The sequence below is a fragment of the Panthera uncia genome (genome assembly GCF_023721935.1).
Source record: "Panthera uncia isolate 11264 chromosome C1 unlocalized genomic scaffold, Puncia_PCG_1.0 HiC_scaffold_3, whole genome shotgun sequence".
Classification (NCBI taxonomy): domain Eukaryota; kingdom Metazoa; phylum Chordata; class Mammalia; order Carnivora; family Felidae; genus Panthera; species Panthera uncia.
The window spans coordinates 101600308-101625895 of NW_026057584.1; the positions used below are offsets into that span (position 1 = coordinate 101600308).

The following is a 25588-nucleotide window of genomic DNA, read 5'->3' on the forward strand; positions in this document are numbered from 1 at the left end:
TGGAACAGATCACTGTTTGGGATTAGGGAGAATGAGGAGGCTTGACTACAAAGAAACAGCAAAGGGAATTTAGGGGAATGAGATAACTTTTCTATAACCAGATTTTGGTGGTAGTTCCTAGACTCCATGCCATTTGTCATAACTCACAGAATCATGAATGAACTAAAAAAAAAATAATAACTTTATTCCTTGCAAAGAAATAAATTGAAACACATATATACATATAGATGGATATAGATAAAAGCAAGTTCAGCAATTGCATGCACAATGATGTGTGAGAAGGACTACTTAGCAAAACCTAAAAGAAGATTTGGAAAATTAGACGAAACAGTGATATTACTAAGTTTTATTACTAAGACAATGCAAAGGATTGCCCTTTCACCCAGCTTAGAAGGAAATTATAGAGACAACAGACCATTTTAAAAAGAAATCTATTGAGGGGGCACCTGGGTGGTTCAGTCAGTTAAGCATCTGACTTTGGCTCAGATCATGATCTCATACATAGCTCATGAGTTTGAGCCCCACGTTGGGCTCTGTGCTGACAGCTCAGAGCCTGGAGCCTGCTTTGGATTCTCCCCCTCTCTCTGCCTCTTCCCTGCTCATGCTTTGTCTTTCTCTCTCTCTCAAAAATAAACATTAAAAAAAAAATAAAAAAAAAAAGAAATCTATTGGGGTGCCTGGGTGCATTGGTTAAGTGTCTGACTTTAGCTCAGGTCATGACCTCATGGTTTGTGAGTTCAAGCCCTGTGTCGAGCTCTGTGCTGGAGGCTGCTTCGGATTCTGTACCTCCCTCTCTCTCTCTGCCCCTCCCCCACTTGCACTCTGTTGTCTCTGTCTCTCTCTCGAAAATAAACAGTAAAAAAAATTAAATCTGATGGCACAGAGGATGATCACTGCATCATCAACAAATGAGTTAACAATGAGTCAGAAGCTGCAGATTTCGTATGTAAAAACTTATTTTACGATTTTCCTTTTTATGTAAGCACATATGTGATTGCATGATATTTGTATCGAAATCCAAAGGCATTTTTTCAGGAAGAATAAAATACAATTCTTTGTGATAAGGAAATATGGTCATAATTTAATTGGTGACACTTGTTCTTACTTGGGCCATAAAATGCACATTTTACAATTGATGGCATTTTAAATTAGATCTTATATAGTATTACCTTCTTGGATATCTTTTTGAAGGTATTTTACACACACACATGTGCAAACATGTGTATCTGTTCTTTTTTATACAGAAGTTACCATGCCTTTAGACTGTGTACTAACCCTTTTTAAACTTTACATTATAACTTTTGGAATATTTTCCATATCTGTATGTAGAATGCTTCTTTGTTCTTAAATTAAAAAGCAAACTAAACTGCATAGTATTCTGTGTGGATGTACCCTAAATTATTTAATACATTCTCAACATTTATTCACTATATATGCATGAATTTGTACATCGGCAAATATCTGTAGGATAGTTTCCTGGAGGTGGATTTGCTGGTTCAAATGGTTATGTGCACTTGTCCTAGATAACAGAGATCCTATGAAGGATCAAACCTGTTTCTTCAGAGGGAGTTGTCACATTTTAATCTGAAAGGTAAAAAATGGAATTTCACTGTAGGTTTAATTTGTATTTCTGTTTTTATGGGTGATATTGAACATCTTTTCATATATTTTGTTATTTATATTTCCTTTTCTCCAAACTCTCTATTCATACCCTTTGCCCATTTTGTCATTGGGCCTTTTTTCTTACTGGTTTGTTTTGCCCTTTTTCATAGAAATTGTAAATACTGTATCTAATAGTTGTTCATCTTTTAATGTTATTTATTGTGATTTTTGCCACATGCTTTAAAAAAATTTAAATAGGCAAATTCATCAGTCTTTCATGGATTATGGAAGGGTTTTTCCTCCTTTGAGGTTATATGTTTCTCCATGGTTTTTTCTATGTGTATTTTTTGTTTGTCAATTTCACTGAAGTATAATATACATTCAGATAAGTGCAAAAACAAGTGGGCAGCTTGTTGGATTTCCACGAACACCTATATGACCAGCACCCAGTTGGGGACATAGAATACTACTAGAATTATACACTCTTGTGCCTCCCACCAGGTATAGTCCTCCAAAGGTTTTTTCTTGTTCTTCTGACTTTACCACCATACACTGGTTTTTGTTTATATCTTAAACTCAATCTGAATGAAACCTGACTGTTCTCTTTGTGTCTGACTTCTCTTTATTTATATTTGTGAGCCTTCGCCCTCTTGCAGGTGGTTGCTATAGTAGGCTCGTTCTTACTGTTACATAGTATTGCTTTTTTTTAAAAAAACGTTTATTTATTATTGAGAGACAGAGAGAGATAGAGCATGAGCATGGGAGGGGCAGAGAGAGGAGGAGACGCAGAATCTGAAGCAGGTTCCAGGCTCTGAGCTGTCAAAACAGAGCCCAGCGGGGCTCGAACCCACAAACCGTGAGACCATGACCTGAGCCAAAGTTGGACGCCCAACCGACTGAGCCACCCAGGCACCCCGGTAATATTCCTTTTTACGTATAGATTGCACTTATTTATCCATCCTGTTGTTGATGGACTGTTGAGTTTAGTTTTCACTATTAAAAGTGCTACTCTGAAGACTAGGGTATGCATGTGTTTGGTTTTAGTGGATACTGCCAAACTGTTTTCAAAAGTGTTGATACACATTTGCATTCCCACCTACAATGTAAGAGAGTTCCATTTGTTCTTTTTTGGCTAATGTTTGGTATTTTTCCTTGTAGCCATTCTGTTCATAGAATGGTTTTGTGGTTTTCACTTGCATTCCCCTGATCACTATTTGTTTAGTGCTTATTTATAAATTTATTTAATATTTAAGTATTCTCTTTTATGAAGTGGCTGTTCAAGTCTTTTGCTTATTTTTCTCTTGGGTCATGTGCTCTTTTTCCTCATTGAAGTTCTTATGTATTGTGGACATCAGTTCTTTGCAGATCTGTGTGTTGTAAGTATCTTCTTCTTGGCTTGCCTTGACTCCTTTAATAGTATGTTTTGGGTAGAGTGTTTCAATTTTAATGTAATAGAGTTTATAACTATTTTCCTTTGTGGTCAGTACTTTCTGTGTCTTCAAATTTAGGAATCTTTGCCTATATCAAGGTCATGAAATAACTACATATAGATAGTCATTTTAAAATATAGTTTAATTTGTAAAATATTTGAAGTGTACTGCAGAGTTGTATCAGAAAACCTGATACCCATTTTACTCATCTAGAGTAACATTTTTGGGATAACCATAACGGTGTATTCAGAGATATCTGGGTGGCTCATTTGGTTAAGCGTCTGACTCTTGATTTCAGCTCAGGTCATGATTTCATGGTTTGTTAGTTTGAGCCCGCATCAGGGTTCTTTCTCTCCCTCTCTCTCTCTGCCCCTCCCCTGCGCGCGCTCGCTCTCTCTCTCTCTCTCTCTCTCTGCCCCTCCCCCACTCATGCTCTTTCTAAAAATACATAAACTTAAAAAAAAAAACTGTGTTCAGTACAGTGAGGTATAATCCTCTAGCTAGCCATCATTCTTGAGGGTGTCATTCTCATACTTCCTTTTTCCAAATATAAATACATCATAATACATGGTGGAATTGTTTTTGAAATTTACAGAAATCATATATATATATATTTTGCAGTTTACTTAGTTTACCTAAATAGGTGTAGCCATGTAGATATCAGTTCATTCATTTTAACCTATATATGGTATTTTATAATGTGAATAAACAATTGTGCATTTATTCATTCTTTTATTCATTTGTCTTTTTTTTAATTTATTAAAAAATTTTTTTTAATGTTTATTTTGAGAGAGAAAAAGACAGAGTGTGAGCAGGGGAGGGGCAGAGACAGAATGAGACACAGAACCTGAAGCAGGCTCCAGGCTCTGAGCTGTCAGCACAGAGCCCAACGTGGGGCTCGAACTCACAGACCTTGAGATCATGACCTGAGCTGAAGTTGGACACTTAACCGACTGAGCCACCCAGGCACCCCTCATTTATCTTTTTGTATCATTTTTAATGTTATTTACTGATAATTTGTTTTGGACATTTAGTGTTTTATTGCAATACTTACTATTATAAATGAGATTGTGAAGAAAATCTTTGGATATACATTTTGGTGTTAAGAAAATCTTTCTCCCTAAACAGATGGTAAAGCTTAATTGTTACCACCAGGTCCTGGAGCACAAATAGTTAGGTTCTGATTTCCTCTTTGTGACCTTGGGCTTTATTTCTTGAGCTTCAATTCCCTATCTATGAAATGGAGCTAATGATAATATCTGTTCATTGAGTTAATCCATGTGAAATCCTTAAAAAGTGGCTATGAATGTTAATTATTATTTGGATTCCCAGGAATATGGTTACTGTGACAAAGAATGTGCACCGTTTTTTTCTTTTTTTTTTTTTTTTTAACATTTTTATTTATTTTTGAGAGACAGAAACAGAAGCAAGAGCGGGGGAGGGGTAGAGAGAGAGGGAGACACAGAATCTGAAGCAGGCTCCAGGCTCTGAGTTGTCAGCACAGAGCCCGACACGAGGCTTGAACCCACCAACTGTCAAATCATGACCTGAGCCGAAGTCGAATGCCTGACTGAGCCACCCAGGTGCCCCAAGAATATGCACCTTTTTAAGTCTGTTGATATATATTGCCACATCTTGTATGATCCTTTCTATGATAATTATATATTTATCCAAAGTATGGCAAATAAAGCCTTATTTTTATGTTTCTCTAAGAAATGAGATCATGTAAGTAGAGATGACCCTCTTAGGAATAATTTTATATTGGTTGTGAAAGTGGACAGCTTGATTTCAACTCTGCCTTTTTATGTAGGTAGCTGTAGAGAATGTCTTAGTTTCCGGGAGCAAACTAGATGCTTTATTATTCTGTTCTTGGTATTGCTGTGATTGTATTTATAGCTGAGTAACAAGGGACAGAAAGGACTGTTTAACCTAATAATTACCTCTCTTTACATCCTTTTTTTTTTTTTTCCAGGGCAAAGAGCAGGAGCATACATTTGTCTTTAGATTGGATCATCCAAAAGCGTGCAAACATTTATGGAAATGTGCTGTGGAACATCATGCCTTCTTTCGCCTCCGAGGCCCAGTCCAAAAGAGTTCTCATCGATCGGGATTTATTCGACTAGGATCACGATTTAGATATAGGTGAATGTCAATATCTGCTTTTATAATTTTCATATGAAAGAATATCTGTTCTTTCATAAAGCAAAAAGTTTAGGCTGACCTCTCATTTTACAGATGTAGAAACCAAGGCATAGAAACAAAGTGGTTTCCAACGTTTTCCACTGGCCAGATTAAAAGACAAAGTAGTATTGTTATTGGTTATAATTTCATTTTTCTTAAAGTTTATTTTTATTTATTTTGAGAGCTACAGAGAGCAAACAGGGGAGGGACAGAGAGGGGGAGAGACAGAATCCCAAGCAGGCTCCATGCTTACAGCGTGGTTGTAGTTTCTTGAATAGCCAATGAAACATTGTAATGATATCATGGATTCTGTATCCCTCTTGACATTTACTTTATATATTAATCATCCATTTAAATTCATATAATAAGAGTTTTTAAAGAGTCTCCATCCATTAGCTGAATACCATATAGAAAAAAGGTATTGTGCGCTGAGTGGGAAATGCATCTGAGTAACATTTCTGGTCCTTTATAAAAATGAAGTTATTTTTATAGACTCCTTGTGTGTTGGTCATAAATTAGAAATGTTTTGGTTTACCTGAGAGTAGATCATTCGGAGTTTTCATCATGTCATGAGAGTCACTGTGATTTAAAGTAGGAATGGATACTATTCCATATTGTTGATAGTTGATTGTGTGGGTGGGATTCATCTAAGTAGAGTTCTATTCTACCTATATTAAAAGTGAGGAGGCATTTTCTTAACAGAATTTAAATGCAAATCAAAGAGAATGGGAAATAGTTTTAAATATTTCTGGAAAATCATCTGAAAAATGTATCACAATTAGAATAAATAACAGAAAATCTTGAGTTAATTGCATATTTTGCATGAGGCAAATGAATAAGGAGGGGAAAAGAGTTGCATAAGAGTACAGATATTCCAAACTTACTCAGTATATTCTTAGTTATATGCATGTTTAAGAAAAAAAACGATATAATTTGTACGTTGCGTATTTCGCACAACCCTAAAGAGTAGATCTAGCATGATGTGGTAAAGACAGACATCAAGCCTGTTCGTAGTAGTTCCTTCAGGATGAAGCTCAGGCGGGTTCTTTTAAGAACAGTCTTAATATAGACTTTTTCTCATGTGTATCTGATTACTGTAGGCCTCAAATTCTCTTATTCTTGTTAATATGCCTTATTTATTTTAGTGGGAAAACGGAGTATCAGACCACAAAAACCAATAAAGCAAGAAGATCAACATCCTTTGAAAGAAGACCCAGCAAACGATATTCTCGACGAACTCTACAAATGAAAGGTGAGATGCAGTCCTGTTTCAAAGGACAGTTCTTCCTTGACAGTCCGTTGTGTGCTGGTATTGTTTGCTTGAAAGGAAGTTATCTGAACCTTAAGCTTATTCCAGTCAACTAAAGTACCCTTGTTAATTAACTTTGGTTATGACAGAATCAATATAAGAAAATGGAAAAATTGCTTATGTTGTTGCTGAGATTAAACTTTGTGTTAATCCCAGTTCAGACACTATTTTGAATTTGTGTTCAGTTTTTGTTTGTGCTATTTTAGTTCTGTAGATTAACACCTTCCCTTCCCTTTTTGACTTCCTGATTTTTGCATTTGTAATAATCTCTCAGGGCGCCTGGTGGCTCAGTCAGTTAAGCATCTTTTTTTTTTGTTTGTTGTTTATTTATTTTGAGAGAGAGCACGCATACAAGGGAAGGACAGAGAGAGGGGGTGAGAATCCCAGGCCAGCTCTGTGCTGTCAGTGCATAGCCTGATGCTGGGCTTGACGCTGGGCTTGATTTCACAAACCCTGAGATCATGACCTGAGCTGAAATCAAGAGTCAGATGCTTAACTGACTGAGATAACCAGGCACCCCAAGCATCTGACTCTTGGTCTCAGTTCAGGTCTTGATCTGAGTCTTGTGTTCAAGCCTGAGTTGGGCTCAATGCTGGGTGTGGAGTTTACTTAAAAAAAAAAAAAAAAAAAAATCTCTCAAATGTCTTTAAGAACTTTAAAAAAAAACACTGGTTTACGATGAATACATTTTAAGTAAAAATTATGCCAAGGGGCATCTGGGTGGCTCAGTTGATTGAGCGTCCAACTCTTTGATTTCAGCTCAGGTCATGATCTCATGTTGGTGGGTTTGATCCCCAAGTCCAGGTCTGGACTGGCAGTGCAGAACCTGCTTGAGATTCTCTCTTCTTTTCTTTCAGCCCCTCCCCCACTTGTGCACATGCACGTGCATGTGCTCCCTCTCTCTCTCTCTCTCTCTCTCTCTCTCTCTCTCTCGCTCTCAAAATAAACTTAAAAAATGTTATTTTGTATAACATTATAATAAGATTCTGTTAAGTAGTGTTTAAATTTATTGTACGTTTAATTTATGTAATAAAAAGCTTGATTTTAAACTAAAACTTGTTTGGTTTTGAATCTGAGTTTGTATCAAAATACAGATTGAATTTTAAGTATATCTGATGTTAGGGTCATCCCAGTTGTCCAGTAACATGATCTGATGTTTGACTTAAAAAACGATTTATATTCATAAGTTTTGTGGCTATAAATCAAATAATATATAGCTATTAATGAGACCATTTTAGTTTGTGATGGTTTAAAACCCTGAGTTACCTCTCATGTTCTATTTTGTTGTCATATAACTCACTCTAGGAGGCTTGCAGGTGGTTCTGTTTTAAAAGAAGATGGTATTTATTTTATTGCTTTATTTTTAAAATGGAAATAATTGTCACTATTGATTTTAGTGATGTGAATCCTCGAACATTTTGTCAAAGGAAGGTTTTTAAATCTATAGTTGGGAAACATGGCTTGAAAAAACAGTCCTGGGTGCCTGTGTGATTAAGCATCTGACTCTTGGTTTCAGCTCGGGTCATGATCTCACAGTTCATGGGTTCAGGCCCTGAGTTGGGCTCCCCACTGATGGCGGGGAGCCTGTAGGGATTCTCTTTCTTGCTCTCTTTCTGCTCCGCTCCTGCTTACTCCCTCTCTCTCTCTCTCTCAAAATAAATAAACAAACCTAAAACAACCAGTCTAGATTTACTTTTATGAATAGTGAAGCAGCTTACCATATAAGAGGAAACTAATGGGATGTTTTCTTTTCTTTTTCTTTTTTTCCCCATGTCAGCAAGTACAGCAAAACCTGAAGAATTCAGGTGAGTAGTGTCTTACAACTTAGGAACATGTTTTAGAATTCATGTAGTTGCTGTCATTAATTAAACAAATACTTGTTGAAGACCTGTCAACGTATTAAGTTGTTCCTTAGCATTGGGAATATAGCAGGGAACAGATGTAATGCCAGATAAAATTGACAAAGAAAAATAAAGCAGTTTAGAAATAAAGCCTGGGTTGGGGGGTGGATATACTATTTATAATGAGAATGACCTACATTTGTTATTGGCCTGTGACTGAGGATATAAAGATGAATAAATTAGGATTCTTGCACACAGGGAGCTCAAAGAACCAAGTTTTATTTTCAGATAAGCAATTAATTTTATTCCTGGGATAAACCCTACTTGGTCATGGTGTATAATTCTTTATATTACATGTTGCTGGATTTGGCTCACTAACATTTTGCCGTCAGTGCAGAGCCCAATGCGGGGCTTGAACCCACGAACCACGAGATCATGACCTGAACCAAAATTAAGAGTCAGACTCTCAACTGACTGAGCCACCCAGGCACCCCTCCTCATTCATTTCTAATTTTAGTAATTTGAGGGTCCCCTCCCCATCCCCCCCCACCTTGGTTAGTTTAGGTAAAAGTTTGTCCATTTTGTAGGCTGTTTCAAAGAACCAGCTTTTGGTTTCATTGATTCTTACTCATTTTTCAAGTTTATTGATTTTCTCTCTGCTATATTATTTCATTTCTTATGCTTGCTTTAGGTTTAGTTTGCTTTTCTTTTTCTAGTGTCTTAAGGTGGGAAATTAGGTTATTTGAGGTCTTTATTCTTTTTTAACATAACATTTATTGCTATAGATTTTCTTCCAAGCGCTGCTTTAATCACATTCTGTAAGTTTGGTATATTGTATTTTCATTTATCCCAAATTATTTTCCTGTTTCTCTTGATTTCTTCTTTGACCCGTTGGTTACTTGGAAATGTGTTCCTTGATTTCCACATATTTGTGAATACCTTAACTATTCCTCTCTTATTTTTTTTGTGTGTGTGCTTTTATTCCACATGGTTAGAGAACATACTTTGTATGATGTTGATCCTTATAAAGAAACTTGTTTTATGGCTTAGCATATGGCTTATTCCAGAAAATGGTCTATATGCACTTGAGAAGAATGGATATTCTGCCGTTATTGAATGTTATGTTCTGTAAATGTCTGTTAGGTCTACTTGGTGTAATACTGCTCAGGACTTCTATTTCATTGTTGACCTTTTTCCTAATTCTATCCATTATTAAGAGTAAGGTTGTGAAACCTCCAATTACTGTTGCTTAGTTGTGTATTTCTCTCTTCCAATTCTTTCAGTTTGGGGCTTTTGTTAAGTGCATATATATTTATAATTGTTTGACTCTCTTATTATGATAAAATGTCACTCTTCTTCTCTAGTAATTTTTTTGCTTTATTTTTTAAAATTATTATTATTGATTTTAACATGGCCTCAACTTTATTGAAATCATCAATATCCCAGGCGCATTTACCATTTAAAAAAATCAATTTAATGCTATCAAAAGGTGATAATTCGATTTAATCCTGTTTGTCTTCTCGCCACTGTCGTGAGCCTTCATTCCAGGCCACATAAACAAAAGGACCAACATCACATGGATGATGACCACCGCAACAATAGCAGCATAAAAATAGCTGTCCTTATTGGACATCCCAAAGGCACCTTCAAAAGCATAAGATTTAGTCGTGAAATACAACCCACGAGGTACAGTGATCATTAAAGCTGTGAAGAACAGGAGCGTCTTCAGGGTAGATGCTAATGAACTTTCATTTTTTTCTATTTTTTTTTTTTCTTTTTTTAACATTTATTTATTTTTGAGAAACAGAGATAGAGCACAAGCAGAGGAGGAACAGAGAGAGAGAGAGAGAGAGGGAGACACAGAATCTGAAGCAGGCTCCAGGCTCTGAGCTGTCAGCACAGAGCCTGACGCGGGGCTCAAATTCACGGACCATGAGATCATGACCTGAGCTGAAGTCAGTCACTTAACCAACTGCGCCACCCAGGCACCCCTGAACTTTAATTTCTGAAGTCGGGCGGCTGTAGTGCATTTAGCGCTGCTTTGTCAAGGTGCTCCATGGTGCAGCCAAGTCTACAGCAGGTGATCGGAGGCAGCGGGGCTCAGCGACCACACTGGGTCTGCTCGACTGAAGGCCCACAAAAGCATGCCACGCTGGATGTGCCCTTTAGTAATTTTTTTGTTTTGAAGTTTGATACAAGTATTGACAGTCCAGTTCTCTTCTGGTTGCTTTTCTCTCTCTTTTTTTCTTTTGTTTTTTAAATGTCTGACTTTATTTTTTATTATTTTTTGAGGGAGAGAGAGAGTGCATGTGTGTATGAGTGAGAGAGGGTCAGAGGGTTAGGGAGAGAGACTCTTAAGCAGGCTTCACAGCCAGCGTGGAGCCTGTTGTGGGGCTCAGTCCTATGATCATGAGATCATGACCTGAGCCAAAATCAAGAATTGGAAGCTCAACCAACTGAGCCACCAGGGACCCCTCTTCTGGTTGCTTTTCCCTGGTATATTATTTTTATCAAATTTGGGAAGTTCTCAGCGATTATGTCTTCAGATTATCTTTTTGTTCCTTTCCTCTTCTTCTGGGACTCCCATCACATGCACGTTGCTACATTTGATGGTGTCCCACAGGTACTGGAGTCTCTGTTCATTTTTCTTCATTCTTTTTCTTTCTGTTACTCAGACTAGATCATCTCAGTTGACCTGTCTTCAAGTCATTGATTCTTCAACCTGCTCAAACCTGGTGTTGTGTTCTTTCAGTGAATTTTTAAATTTCAGTTCTTGTACATTTCAACTCAAGAATTTCTGTTTGATTCTTATGTGTAAATTCTCTGTTTAATGGTATTATCTTTTTTTTATACATTTTGAAATACTTTCATTTTTTTTTTTAAGGTGTATTTATTTTTGAGAGAGAGATAGCATGCACATGTGAGTGGGGTAGGGCCAGAGAGAGAAGGACAGAGGATCTGTAGCAGGCTCTGTGCTGATAGCAGCCCAATACGGGCTCGAACTCATGAACCATGAGATCATAACCTGAGCCAAAGTCAGACACTTAACTGACTGAGCCACTCAGATGCCCCAAGTGATATTTTCTTTTTATGGAGACAGTGTTCCCAACTTACTTCTTTAGATTTGGTTTTTTCGTTCTTGAACATCTTTAAAATAGCTGATTTAAAGTCTGGATTGCCTGGAGAGAGCTCTGTCTTCTTGGCTGCACTCACGTGAAGTAAAGCTTCCACCACATTGAACTTGGGGGAATGGGGAAGGGGAGCAAATTGTGGCTCAAATGCCAGACTCAGCTCTGAGATTCAGTAGATTTCCTTGAATAAATGGTTTATTCACTGATGTATGCTTTTTAATGATTGTTTTTTAATAATTTTCACCAGCTAAAGTGTTTGTTTCACAGGCGGGAAGGGTCCTCAAACCACCATTCTAGAAGTCCTACTTTTGATGACTCAATTTTAATAGTGTATATTACAGTGTATAGTTTCATATAATGCTTTTCAACTATTATTATGTGCCAGTCTCTTGGAGTGTCTCAGATTCAGGATGTACTTGTAAATCTAATTAACTCTTTTGAACTTGTCTACTCTTATATGGCAGATGTGTGACTAGAGCTTCTTCAGAAGTAGAAATTATTTGTTGTGGGGTGCTGAGTATGGCCAGCCTCTCCTTGAGATGTCCTATTCAGTTTTTCCCCTTCCCTCCACACTTAGAAAGCCATTAGAGTCAGGCTGATTACTGATTCACCATAAAAACACTCTGCTTCTTGAATAAGGATTCTTCTGATGTTTCTTTAGCTGTCAGTAGGTTGTTAAGTATAAATAAATGAATAGAGTAAGGAGGAAGTAAGTGATTTTCTCTATTGTGAATTTTTAATTAGGTAAAAAACAATTTTCTGCTTTTCGTGAGTTGTACTTTTATTTTCATTGTAATTTATAAGCTATGCTTTTAAGAAAGATGATGGAGCAATGTTAGAGGCATTCTATACTTTTTAAACTATTTTATTTGTTTTTTGTTTAATGAATCATGTCTTAACCTGAAAAAGAGGCTAGTACAGCATATTAGAGCTTAAAATAAAGATGACAACCTAGTGAATTTAGCAGAAATGTAAAAGTATTCAAGCAATAATATGTAGTTGAAATTAAGGTTTTTATTTGCAAGGATTTATCCTTCTTTAAAAATTTTTTGAAACACACGTTTCTGACCCAAAACTTGAGTATAGCTTTATAATCTCTTTCCTAGAATTTAGATTAATTTAACTTTAATGACAAAATTTTCTTTTCTTTCCTTGAATAATGCTTTTGGCTCTGGAAACTTCACCAGAAATGGGATACTTAAATAACGATATTTTATTTTTATGATTTTTTGTAATAAGCTTTTAGAAATTAAATGTAGAGGGGGACCCAGCTCTCCTGAAGGTTATTTACCAGTCTACATAACACGGCTTGAGAGGACCAGACCAGTTTGGACTGGCATGAATACCCTTTCATTCTTGCCCTTGTAGTTCTGTTTGCATGAACAGTTTTGCTCCAGTGAACCATGGAAAACAGGACTGTTTGAAAAAGCACAGCTATTTGACCTAAAAAGCTTCTTGACCTTGTACTGTGCCTATTTGAGTAACAGGTTTTTAAATTGGCTGATGTCAGTCGTTTTCCTTGTACTCTTTTATCTCCTAACTATTCCCCATGAGCCTTGACTAATATAGAGTATCCTAAGAAGAGGTGACATTTTAAAGGATAGTCCACATTGCAGTGGTTGGTACTTTTTGTACAGGTTTAGCAGACAGAATCTTGAAGATGGAAAAGAAAAGAAAAGAAAAAATGGTGGAGGAAATGATGAATACAGAGTATAGGAGCAAAAGGGGTCAGTTATTGTAGGTGTTCCTTTGAAAGGGGAAACTGGGATAAGGTCAGTAATGAGAAGTGTTTCACTTTTATATTAGTGGGAGTGAAAGAATGTAATTATGAGAAGATAGTGCTTTCTACATTTCAAATTTTTAGAAACCAGGATCTATGATCCAGTTAAGATCACTTACTATAAGTACTTTTTTTAATGTTATTATTCATCTTTATTCATCACCTGCTGGAGTTATTCTCAGTTAAAGAAAAAGCTTCAAAGAGTAACCAAGGGGATCATCCAGCCAAGCAGGTTGGATGAGATTTCATAATATTTGGGATTATGGTTACTTAAACCAGCATAATGTATTCTGGGAACAGTAGCATTAGTCAAAAGAAATCGTACCTGACAAGTATATACTTTACGATTGTCTTGACAACAGTTACACACTAACTAGTATTTTTCTTAAAGCTTTTTTTCGTCAGTTTTATTTGTGTTTTGCTAATATTAATGCATTTAATCCTCCTGTAACAGTTTCACGCAGATGAAGAACCTTAAGTTTAGAGAGCAGAACTAGCTAGTGGTAGTGGCACGGCTTGAATTTGAACCCAGTCAGTGCTAGTGCAAGTTCTAGTGACTCAACTTGTAATAGAGATGTAGGTAATAAAATGATTAGCTATAAAATGGATTCACTTTTCATTACCTAGTCTTTTAGCAAGGGCTCTTCATTCTTGAGATCTTTTCTTAATTTGTTGCCTTTCATCAGCTAGTTTTTGTTTTCTTCTCACCCCTTTAAGAAAGGCTCTTAGATATTGTATTAAGAGTTTGGTTTGAGAAGCTTTGCGTGTTTCCTTTTACTAGAATGACATTGTGGCTGGGTATGATACTGAGTGTTGCTATGGAGAAGTCTATGCCAGCCAGATACTGGCAGTGATTTCCTTTTAATTTTCTTGGGGTACCTTAAGTATTCTTTCCTTATCCTTGAAAGTCAGTATTTTAATAATAATGTGTTGAATGCATTTAACTCTCTATCTCATTTTCCTGGGACATAGTGCTCTTGTTAAATCTGTAGATTATTTTCTCACTTTCAAGGAATTTTATGCGTATATTTGTATGTAAACATATACATATACACATACACACATGTATGTATGTAAATGTATATACACACATATATACGTATTTGTGTGTGTATATATATGTATACACATACATACATACGTACATACATACATTATTTTGAATATATTTTTCAGTTGCCTTAGTTGAATTCTTTACCTCAGGATGCAAGTATGCTTATGTTAGATGTTAGAAAGTGTGAAGTTAGTAAACTCTTTTTTTTCCCTCGTTTTGTTGTGATAATATGTCATTTTTGAGTTATTTTATTGAATTTTTTTTAAGTTGCTCTGAGGTTTGTTTTTATTTTGTTATAGATTGGAGTTTTTATTTTTTTATTATTATTTTTTTTTAATGTTTATTTATTTTTGAGACAGACAAGCAGGGGAGGGGCAGAGAGAGATGGAGACACAGAATCTAAAGCAGGCTCTAGGCTCTGAGCTGTCAGCACAGAGCCTGATGCAGGGCTTTGATCTCACGAACTGTGAGATCATGACCTGAGCCAAAGTTGCTCGCTTAACCAGCTGAGCCACCCAGGCACCCCAAGATTGGGGTTTTTAAGTGCTTTTGGGGGGGAAGGGATGGAGCAGGGAAATGAGTACAGCCTAAGCTAAAAATTTAAAGACACATTTATAAGTTATTTGGAGCAGAAAGTATACAGAAAGGTTTCTAATTTTAAGTTTGTACTAAGGTCTTTTGGGTTATACAATGCTGAGCTGTTGATGACACTGGAAGATCTTGTGAGAGGGTGTGAATATACAAAAGAAGTGGCACAGATAAGTTTATGTGGATATTTGTGCTTAATGCCTTGAATTTAAGGAATCATTTGTGCTGCTCTTCATTTTGCTATCTTTGACAGATCCTGTCCAATGAATAAGATTAGTAGTGAACTACACATTTAAAGCACAGTTAAAATACAGGTATATACAAATCTCAAATGAGCAGATCGTAGAAAAACAAGTGTTTGTCTACGAGAGCAAATGTTTTCTGAGCATCTTACATTCTTAGTTTTGGAACCAACAGTAATTTTTTCTTTATTTGCAACAAAACAATCAATGCCTTTAAAAATAAAGCTACTTTCATTAGTGTATGTGTTATCTTACAGTGTGAAGCCCTAGAATTTTATATATGGTTTTTTAATAGATGTTTTTCCCCATTACAGTGTTCACAATAATGTTTCAACTCAGAGTAATGGCTCCCAACAGGTAAGATCATCTTAAGCTTCTAAAGCACTAGAACACTGTAGTTAATTATGACATATAGTGGTATTATTAATTGAATTTTCATAGTGGTATAACTTCAGGAAAGTTTTGTGTGTTTTTCTTATCTGTAAAGTGGCTCAAAAATGAAACCCTTTGTTATTTTATTATCTATGATGTTATAAATGGGACAGGTATCCTATAGAACATTTTCTGTTCCTGTAAATCCTATAAAATGAATAAGACACTGATAGATTATTATTTATCTCTTTTAGAGATAGATCTTTTTGATAGATTATTGTTATCTCTAAGGTAGTCTATAACATTCAAGCATTTGTTTACAGTTTATTTGTTCAATATGTAGATAGTATTCCATTTTAATGTTCTGTTTATAGGTGACGAAGTCTTTTATGTAAGTAAAATAGATGATTTTTATAATTTCTGTCCAAAGGCTTGGGCTGTGAAATCTACTCTACCTGTGGTTCCTTCTGTTCCCTCTGGTCCTGTGCTGGCAGAGATAGAGAATCTTCCAAGGAATCCTGGAACAGACCAGCATGACAGGAAATGGTTTGTTAACTCCTTAAACCGGAATAAAATGTTACTTGCTTAATGTATTCTAAATTCCCAACCCATAATCTTAGAACACGTTAAATGATTGAAAGCAAATTATTCATATTTGTAAGCTGAACAGAAACATATTATTGAACAGTCAGAATGGAATTGGGAAAACAAGGGATATAAGTGAAGAATGGAATGCAGTTATTTCATTGAAAAACATTGGTCAGCTCTCCTTATTTTGGTTAGTATGATTGGGAGACTGATGGCTGGTTCTCTGAAATGACTTCAGTGCTAGTCCAGTAGAACCTTTTCCGGATCCATAAAGAAAATGTGTTTGCTGTATGTTATTCCACACAACATAACGCTACTGTTTTGGATGAGTTTTTTCATTAGAGACTGAAGATAAAGCCAAAAGGGAAACATGATTCTAATCTAATAAAGCATGAAATACTCCATTTTGGGGATTGGAGAGAGAATCTGATGACAGAGAAGATCTTTCATTTGCTTAGATTTCCAGGGTCTTTTTTTAGATTCATACACAAATATGAATACTTTGTGGCTTATTGGACTGTAATCAGTAGGGTTCGTTATTTCCCAAATAAATATATGTGGCTTGGAGGGTTCGTAGGGAATTATTTGATTAAGTGGTCATGTTGGTTGCATCATCTGTTCAAGTTGTATGTCTGTGAAATGAACCTTGATAATTTATAGGATTTTTCTCTTTTTTTCTCTTGCTCTTAGTTTATTTATACCTGAAATCTAATGAGTTTCTGTGGTGATCTCAAGGTTTTGGTCAGCTTTCTGTGCAACCAGTTCTTCCTTCATGGTGGTGGGTCAACAGTGGTTGGTGATTATTTTCAGTCTTTGCTATGTAATTGTTTTTCACTGTTATTTTGGCTTAACTAACTTGCAAGGTGCTTTGCTCTTCATGGTTGGGCATATTTTTACCTCAGTTCCAAATAATTTGATTACTTTCTGAGATTGAGGGAATCCCCCCCCCCTTTTTCCCCCCTTTTCCTTTTACCTGAGAGTGTGGTAGGAGAACGTTGTGTATGTGTGTGCATGTGGACACACACTTCAAGTATAAACAGTGAGGCTTCTAAATATCAGATTTTAGTTTTTATTTTTTTAAGCCATTAGAAACAGTTCTTCACTTTCTTACTGAACACACAGCTCCAGTAAGCAGCTATGTTTTATTGCCTTGATATTAACACCAAGTCTGTTGGCAAGGAAACCAGTACTGAGACTTCAACTATAAAAGAACTGCCTTAATACATGCTTACCTTTTATACTAATGTGGAATGAGAGTCTGGTTTTTTGTTTTCTGGTGTTTTTTTTTTTTTTTTTCATACTATATTATGACACTAAATCTTTATTGAGTTTTCTGATTTTCCTGGGCACATATTTAAATCTGTTTAATTTGATTCATTAGGCCCTAAGTTCCTTTGATACAACTTTTAGAAATAGACAATACTGAATCTGAGAGTATTGAATTTCAAGGGAAATGAAAAATTTGGAGCTATGTGTCCTTCCTTCATTTACTTGTGCTGAGACCTCCTTTGCTGAAATGGAGTAAAATGATGATCCTGAAAACCTAATGAGTCTCAGTGTATGTCAGCAGTGGCGTGGAACTGAATATACAACTGATCTGTTTTGGAGCTAATGGATTCCCCAGCCTGAATTTAAAGTGCATTTTCTATTTCACTTTTTGTTTCTGCATGCTTTGCTTGTTATTAATGCTTTTAAGTGAATATAAAACAGTCCTCCTTTAGAAAGTGATAAGTTAATAAAATTTGGAAATGCTCCCTAGATTTGAACAATTGGGCAGAATAATAGACTATAATCAGGTAGATAAATTTTAACCATTTTAATCTAAACCTACTTCACATTCAGTTCTTTAGCTTTCTCTTGCTAGTATGTTCTAAATGGCACCATTATTTCAGTAAATGATTTGATAACCGGTAATGTAGATATTTAGAGTCTTGATTATTTACAGTATCACCTTTTGAGAAACAGTTTATGTATTTTAAACCCATTAAACCATTTATAAACAACAAAAACAAAATCGAATAATATTTGCGAAATCTTGCCTATATTGGGGAAAACATAAACCTAATTTAATGTCCTAAGTTTTCAGAGTCTGTGTGTTGAGGGTCATGAATTTTATGGGATAGATTTGATGAACAAATTGTATATCGGTTGAAGAAAAGATGATTTTATTGTAAAAAAAAAAAAAGTTCAAATTTATTCTAAAATCCTTTTAGCTAATTTCTTTTCAATTTCCCTAAGGAAAGAAAGGTGAAGATTCATGTTTCAATTGAGTTAGAAAAGTGTCGTATTTAAAAGTCTAGTTTTAGACCTCTTTTATAATTGGGATGATTTTTTTTTCTTTGTAATTGTCTTAAATATGTGCTGCCCTTATTGCTGTGTTGAAAAACCTTGATCTTCTGAACCGTGACAAATGTTTTCTTTCTACTGGAGGACTCTGGTTATTTCTAACCAGGAACTGCTTGTATGCATGCTTCATTCTCATAGTTCTGCAGGTCTATTCTATAGCACTGTGTGATAAAAGGTTTCTTAATATACTTACTAAACTGTTCCTTGGAGGGGCTTTATAGTCTCATCACATTATCTGTACCTGTTGAATTTTATTCTGAGGTCCTGTGAACTTTGATTATAGAAGGAATAGCAATTCTCCATTGTTAATTGGAAACATTGATGTAAAATTACATGGCCTCTGAAGGTAGTTGTGGAATTTTGTTTCCTGGGTTTCAGTTTTGTGAAATCCCTTAATTTGGGGAATAATTCTCACAGTTGCCCTTTTCTATGTGTGCCTTTATCCGTAATTTAGAACTGTCCTTGTATTTTATGATTTTTTTAAATGTTTATTTATTTATTTGGCGGGGGGGAGGAGAGTGTGTGAGCATGAGCCAGGGAAGGGGCAGAGAGAAAGGGAGACAGAGCCCCAAGCAGGCTCCTCGTTGTCAGTGCGGAGCAAAACATGGGACTCCATCTCATGAACTGTGAGATCATGACCTGAGCCGAAATCAAGGGTTGGGCGCTTAACTGACCCACCCAGGCACCCCAAATTGTCCTTTTAAATATCTGAGTGAAGTCAGTTATAAATATTTTTTTCCTTTTTATTAGAACTTCAAACAACATTTCTACCTTTGATTTTGATACCAGCATCAGGGACAGATAGAGTGTTTTGCTCTTGGTGAAATTTCCTCTATTTAATTCACTTAACTGACTCTGATTACTTATTGATATTTCCATATTGAGCTTTTCTACTACATATAACTGTTGATTCTGTCCTCCCCCCTCCCTTTATTCTTGAATGTCATTGCATGGAGTAGATGTCAATAACTACTCATAACAGTGGTGCATGCTGGTCACACTGCCTTTCTCCTTTGTTACCTCTTACACATTCATTTTCTCCTATTCCTGTAGACTAACTGTGCTCCCCTCCCACTCCCCAACCATCCAGGCTCTCTGCTGCCAGTGACTGCTGTCAACGTGGTGGAAACCAGTGGAACACAAGGGCCTTGTCCCCACCCCAGCCTGCACATAGAAACTACACTGACTTTGTCCATGAGCACAATGTGAAGAATGCAGGAGTCCATCATGATGTTCATTTTCCTGGCCAGGCAGCCATGACTGAGATATAAGTGTTAAGCCTATTAGATACTGGAACTCTTTGTCATGCAAATTGATGGTATACATTTTTTCTACACAGAGGATTGGTCACATTAGGAGAATTTGGGAGAAGTTATATTGAGTCACTAGTCGTAGTGTTGGTTGTAATTGAATAATTCTGTGAAAGGGAAATGATGTTAAGCTGTATGCCATCAGTGATAATGACAAATGCTTTTGTGTTGAAAGGGTATGTATATCATTGTAATTTTGGAAAGATTTTTCATGATTTTAACATGTTAATGCATCACTCAGAAGATGTCTCAGGAGAAGGTTTGTGTAAAAGCTGCCTATTATCATCCTACCCAAGCCATCCAAATAGATTGCAGTTAAAAGAATCAGACAAAGTAATCGTACACTGAGAAGGAAGCATATCCAGGCACCCTGTTTCAGTCTTTGGTGATACTTTGATAGAACTGCTTTTCTATACCATTTTTAATACGCCTACAGTGACCCATGCCTTAATTTCAGTTAAGTGCCTAAGATTCTGTAATTGTAATTAATGTAATTTATAATTAAAAGCACTTTTAGTTTTTACAAACGCAAGAATTTTAATTTACCAAAATGTCTAGAAGTCACATTAATGATGTGATTCATGTAGAGAGAGAGAAATCTGAATGTTTACTTTTGTATGATTAACTAGTTAACCAGTGGTTAACTGAATTTTGTTACGTTACTGCTGAATGGTTGTACAAAATGGAAAATGTATCCACTTTTGTCTTTTCATATTCCTCTCTTCTTTTTTCATCTTATGCATCTGATAGATTTCCCAGGTTTGCAGCAGCCTCATAATCTGGCCTTAAAATAAAATTCTAAGGCCAAAACCATACCACTTTCAAATGGATTGGATATATTACTATTTTTTGTCCTTCATGAACTCTGAATGTAATTATCCAAGCTCTTTGATTTAATTCATAGAGGCAGGTTACATGAAAAAAAGTACATTTCTAATGTAATGGAAATTGATGTAAGAGAAGCATTTCTTTTGCCTTCCTATAGTTTTTTAGAAATTTTAACAATTTCCAAACCTTAAAACTATGTATATAATAGTTTGAAGATATTTTATAGTCTGAGAATTCATAATACTTCAAGATAATGAAGCTTTATTATAAACAACCTAACCCATATACCATCCATTTACCTCCAACGTCAGTCTTATCTCTCTCTGCTAGACAAAGACAAAGGTTTCAGAGGGTGTTATTATTGGACTGTTGGTTGCAAATAGCATACAACTTGTCAATAGGAAATATAAGTAAGCAAAATAAAGTAAGACCTAGGAATGAGATTTATAAAAGCAAGTTTCAGCCTGTGAGTTTATCAATGATTTTAAGGAGACAGAAGTTCAAAGTATTCTTTAGCACATCCTGTAAACCTGTAAATAGGAACAGATCCATATCTTAAATAGCCTAGCTCCCTCCCTAATTCTATCATCATAAAACATGCTTAAAAATGACCACTAATGTATGTTCCTCATAGTTGTTTTAGACTTTACATGGCTCAGATTATAATTGTTAGGTATTGTTGATGGTAATTTTTTTCTTTAAAACAGGGAATTTGAATTAACATTTTAAGCACAAAAACTTTGGTTTGTGTCATTCAGGAGAAGATTTCATGGATGTGACTATGATTAAGAACTTCCTATTTCTTTAAAAGTTTTTTTTTTAATTTGTTTTTAATGTTTATTATTTTTGAGAGAGCGCGTGAGTGAGCATGAGTGGAGGAAGGGCAGAGAGAGAGGGAGAGGGAGGGAGGGAGGGAGACAGGGAGGGAGACAATCTGAAGCAGGTTCCAGGCTCCGAGCTGTCGGCACAGAGCCCGATGCGGGGCTTGAACTCATGAACTGTGAGATCATGACCTGAGCTGAAGTCAAATGCTTAACCGACTGAGCCACCCAGGCACCCCAAGAACTTCCTATCTCTATAATAGAAACCAAAGGAGTGTATAGAAACCAAAGAAATAATAATAATAAAGGTTTTTAGGTCTTTTAGTAAATCCCAAGGTTTGACTTTTCGTACTTCAAATATACCTTAGCAGAATCTTAACTTTGGGAATTAAGGGAAGGATTGTAATAATAGAAGAGTAAGGTCTTCAGTTTGCATTGAAAGTGGTCATTTCTATAGAATTTGAGTTAATCAGTAATGTTACATTTAAGTGATGGAAGAATCACATCATGGTTATATTTTCTTTGAAAACCTAATATAATAGTTCATTTATAAAGTCCTGGATAATAGAAACTGGATTAGAGGGGAGGGGGTGGGGAAAGTAAAGGACTAAGACTGGGTGGTAGTAGAATTAAATTTGTCTATTATAAGTTTCTATATGATCCAGGATTTCATATCAAATATTGTGAAAATTCGTGTTACTGGTAATTTCAAGATCCACGTTTCCATAGCTATGAAGAATTTACAGTCATTCATTCTAAATAAATTGTCACCAACTTATTTATATTTTGCATTTTATTATGCCTTAAGGGTTAGTGATCATACATTCTAGATTAGGGAACTAATATCCTCTAGAAGTACCTTAGTTGGTCACTATCCTTTTGATCAGAAGGAGCCAACCACACAGAGCTCTGGGACCATGTGATTCAACTTCATTGCTTGGGCTAATTTTATTTAACATAGTTTTAACATCTTGAATTAGGTTGGCTATGTTTCAACTGCACTTTTATAAACAGAAACTTACAGAAACACAGCAAAGCTAGTGATCTTCATACTTTCACACATGAAAATAGAAGATCTTGTGATTATTAAAGGCTTTTACCTGTCTCTGAGTGTAGTCTAACCCTTTTGACCTTGATAGGGTAGTCACAGATACACTGTACTTTTAAATGGGTATATAGAGAAAAACAGAAACTTAATATTTGTCCTGTTGTGTATATGCCTATATTTTAAAAAGCAACTAGTATACAAACATTCTAATACTGTAATGTCAGTATAATTCAGATCCTTTTTAGGTGGATTTTAAGTTGTTTAAAGTGCTGACCCAGGAAATGTTGTTTATAACACTTGGGTGAATCTTTATTGTTAAAATTGTCCAAGATGTAAAAGATGCTTTGTAAACATCAAGATAAAAAACTGAAATGTCTTCTGAATGGAGGACACGCAGATAACTTGTTTCATGGGATAAACAACGAACTGGACCTTGATTACGGTAGTTAGTTTCACTAGATTTTTACATACTTATTTGGTTGATATGCTAATGATTATTTTGATTAGTAGTCTTGTTTTATCACTTTTATGTGTCCTGATGTCATGCATTTCATCTTTCCATCTTGCTAAAACAGGAAAATAGATGAAGGGGTGGTGGAAATAATGGACGATTATGGTGTCTTGAGTTTCAGGAGGAAGAGGAGTATTGTGATGACAGGCTTTACAGGAATAAGAAGACTAATCCTCATCTTTGATCCCTTTATTTCCATATGTATTCATAGACGTAAACTGACAAAGTAGGGGGATGGTTTTCCATATTAGTGCAGCAGGTTCTGATGGTGAAAGCAGTAATCATTTGAAACAGCGCTTTAACTGTTTTGGTTGGGGCATACGCTTCATTTTGAAACCATAGTTCATTGCTTGAAAGGCTGTTATTTTTTATGTGTTAGGCTTTAAATATTGGGTCTGAAAATATTAATATCAAGTTGCATTTATTTTATATCTTTGGTATATAGGGTTTGTCATGGATTTGCAAAAGTAAAATCCTCTTGTATTAGTCTCTTTACCACCACCTACTTCCTTCCTATATTTTAATGTAAATTATACCACATCATCAGTTATACCTGGCTTCCAGAATGGTCAGTGCTTGCATGTGATAGAATTTGCTAGAGATAGAATTTGAAGATCCTTTTAGGATGGGGAAACCTCTGTCTGTGCCTCTTTCTGCTGTCTCTCTTGTGGGCTTCTGTCTCAGTATAAAATGTTATTTGTCAAATCCTTTCTTGTTAATATGAATCCTATAATATTTTTTCTCAGCTCCCTTTTTTGAAGAACATAAAATTTTCTCATGCTCTTTTCTTATAAATTATCTTTTTACTTTAGTCATGTGAAATCCATTGTGAGAATTTTGTTTCACCCACTGGACATGAACTTTGGTGATAGAAATACTAGGGTAAGAAGCATGTCACTTTCACTGGAATATGTGTTATATAACTTCACTTCTTTAATTCTGGCTAATGTGTAATACATTTGAGCTGCTTTGAGCATTTTGGGTTGGTGGGGAGTACTGTAATATTAGCCTTTTTAGAGAATTAGTGAAGAGGAGAAATTTCAAAAGAAGTTGGTGAAAGGAAAAAAAAATTCTGTGGCTTTTTTAATGATACATTTTTTAATTTTTATACTGAAGTAGAAAAGCAAGTGTTCCTGTTTTTCCTGAAGGAATTGTTCTCACAATTTTTTATTATTAGATAATTACCTAAGCTTTTGTGTTCCTAACAGCAAGCTGTGGCCTTCATTTTAGGTGATGGTGCTCAAGTGAACTTTTTACATTTTGTTCCTGACACCTGGCCAACGTTTTGTTTATATTGGCATGGAGGAGAGCTATCTGACTTGGAGAACAACATTCTCCAGGAGTGTGACTGAAGACTCCCTTGGTGGTGTAATAAACCTATACCTCCTCCTCTTAAAAGCAGGTTTAACAGCTGCAGATCTTATTTTTTGTTCTTGAAGGAATTCCCATTTGTTTTGTTTTTGAGTAATTTTAATAAAGAAGAAGTGAGCTATACTAGTGTATGGTTAGGATTTGTGGGAAGTTGCAGATTCCTTAATAAAGGTCTGGTGTATTGACTTATGACTGATTATTGTTAATATTAAGTGAAAAAATATTTTCAATTATTAGGAATGGGTGGAGTAAAAGAAAATGAAAAGTAAGAGATGATAACAGGAAGACAGTTGATGGCCTGACTTGTCTTGTGGAACTGGTTGGAAGACTATCCAGAGAAATTACGGAAAACATCCCAGGATGTACAATGCCACATATGTACCATTACTCAGAAGAATTTCCTATAACAGAGCTATGTTTGTAGCCCAGCTAATTAGCTTCAGGGATTATTTAATTATAAACTCTCTAGGAGTTTGGTGGAGATTAAGAACTATGTTTTGGGGCACCTGGGTGGCTCAGTTGGTTGAGTGTCTGACTTCGGCTCAGGTCATGATCTCACGGTTTGTGAGTTCGAGCCCCATGTCGGGCTCTGTGCTGACAGCTTAGAGCCTGGAGCCTGCTTCAGATTCTGTGTCTCCCTCTCTCTCTCTCTGCCCCTTCCTTGCTTATGTGCACGCGCTTGCGCTCTCTCTCTCTCTCTCTCTCTCTCTCTCTCTCAAAAACAAACATTAAAAAGAAAAAAGAATTTTTTTTTTTTTTAAAAAGAAAGAATGAACTATGTTTAACAACTTACATTAATTCTTTCTGGGAACACCAGCATCAAAACGTTTGGAAGTCTTTAGAAAGACTTGTGGAGATTTGAGTAGAATGTCCAGTTTATCACTTTAAGTGGAACTTAACAGATAAACTGGAGTGATAGTAGTTAAAAGTACTTGTGTCTTGGAAAGATGTTGAATCTTGGTGCGAAGGAGTTTCAATTTGGTAAGGAACCCTGGGCCAATCACTGCAAATGTTTAAGTTGAAGACTGGGGAGGCTTGTATTGATATCTCCATTTTAAGTTCACCTCGTTACTTGTTGAGTACCTACCAGAGCACCTCCTTGTTCCTCACTTCCTCATCTTCCTCATATGCAGTCACTTATAGTCACTCTTTTGTATGTACCCTCAGATATCTTCCCCTGTTGAGCACATCTGGTTCAATCCTGGCTAGATCCACTCTGTCCACTGTACATGTAG

At 35.8% G+C, this 25588-nt stretch overlaps 1 protein-coding gene across 4 annotated transcripts in view; it reads left to right on the plus strand.

The window, feature by feature from the left end:
• EPB41L5 (erythrocyte membrane protein band 4.1 like 5) overlaps window positions 1-25588 on the plus strand; it is a 140498-nt gene that overhangs the window by 53267 nt on the left and 61643 nt on the right. For 3 of the 4 annotated variants that reach the window (XM_049616217.1, XM_049616215.1, XM_049616216.1), the window contains exons 12-16: window positions 5005-5174; window positions 6359-6465; window positions 8300-8327; window positions 15473-15515; window positions 15961-16076. In XM_049616217.1, the coding sequence (XP_049472174.1) occupies window positions 5005-5174; window positions 6359-6465; window positions 8300-8327; window positions 15473-15515; window positions 15961-16076 (464 nt within the window). Of the gene's footprint in view, window positions 1-5004; window positions 5175-6358; window positions 6466-8299; window positions 8328-15472; window positions 15516-15960; window positions 16077-19554; window positions 25028-25588 lie in introns of those variants that run through there. The other variant, XM_049616219.1, reaches the window with a different exon arrangement.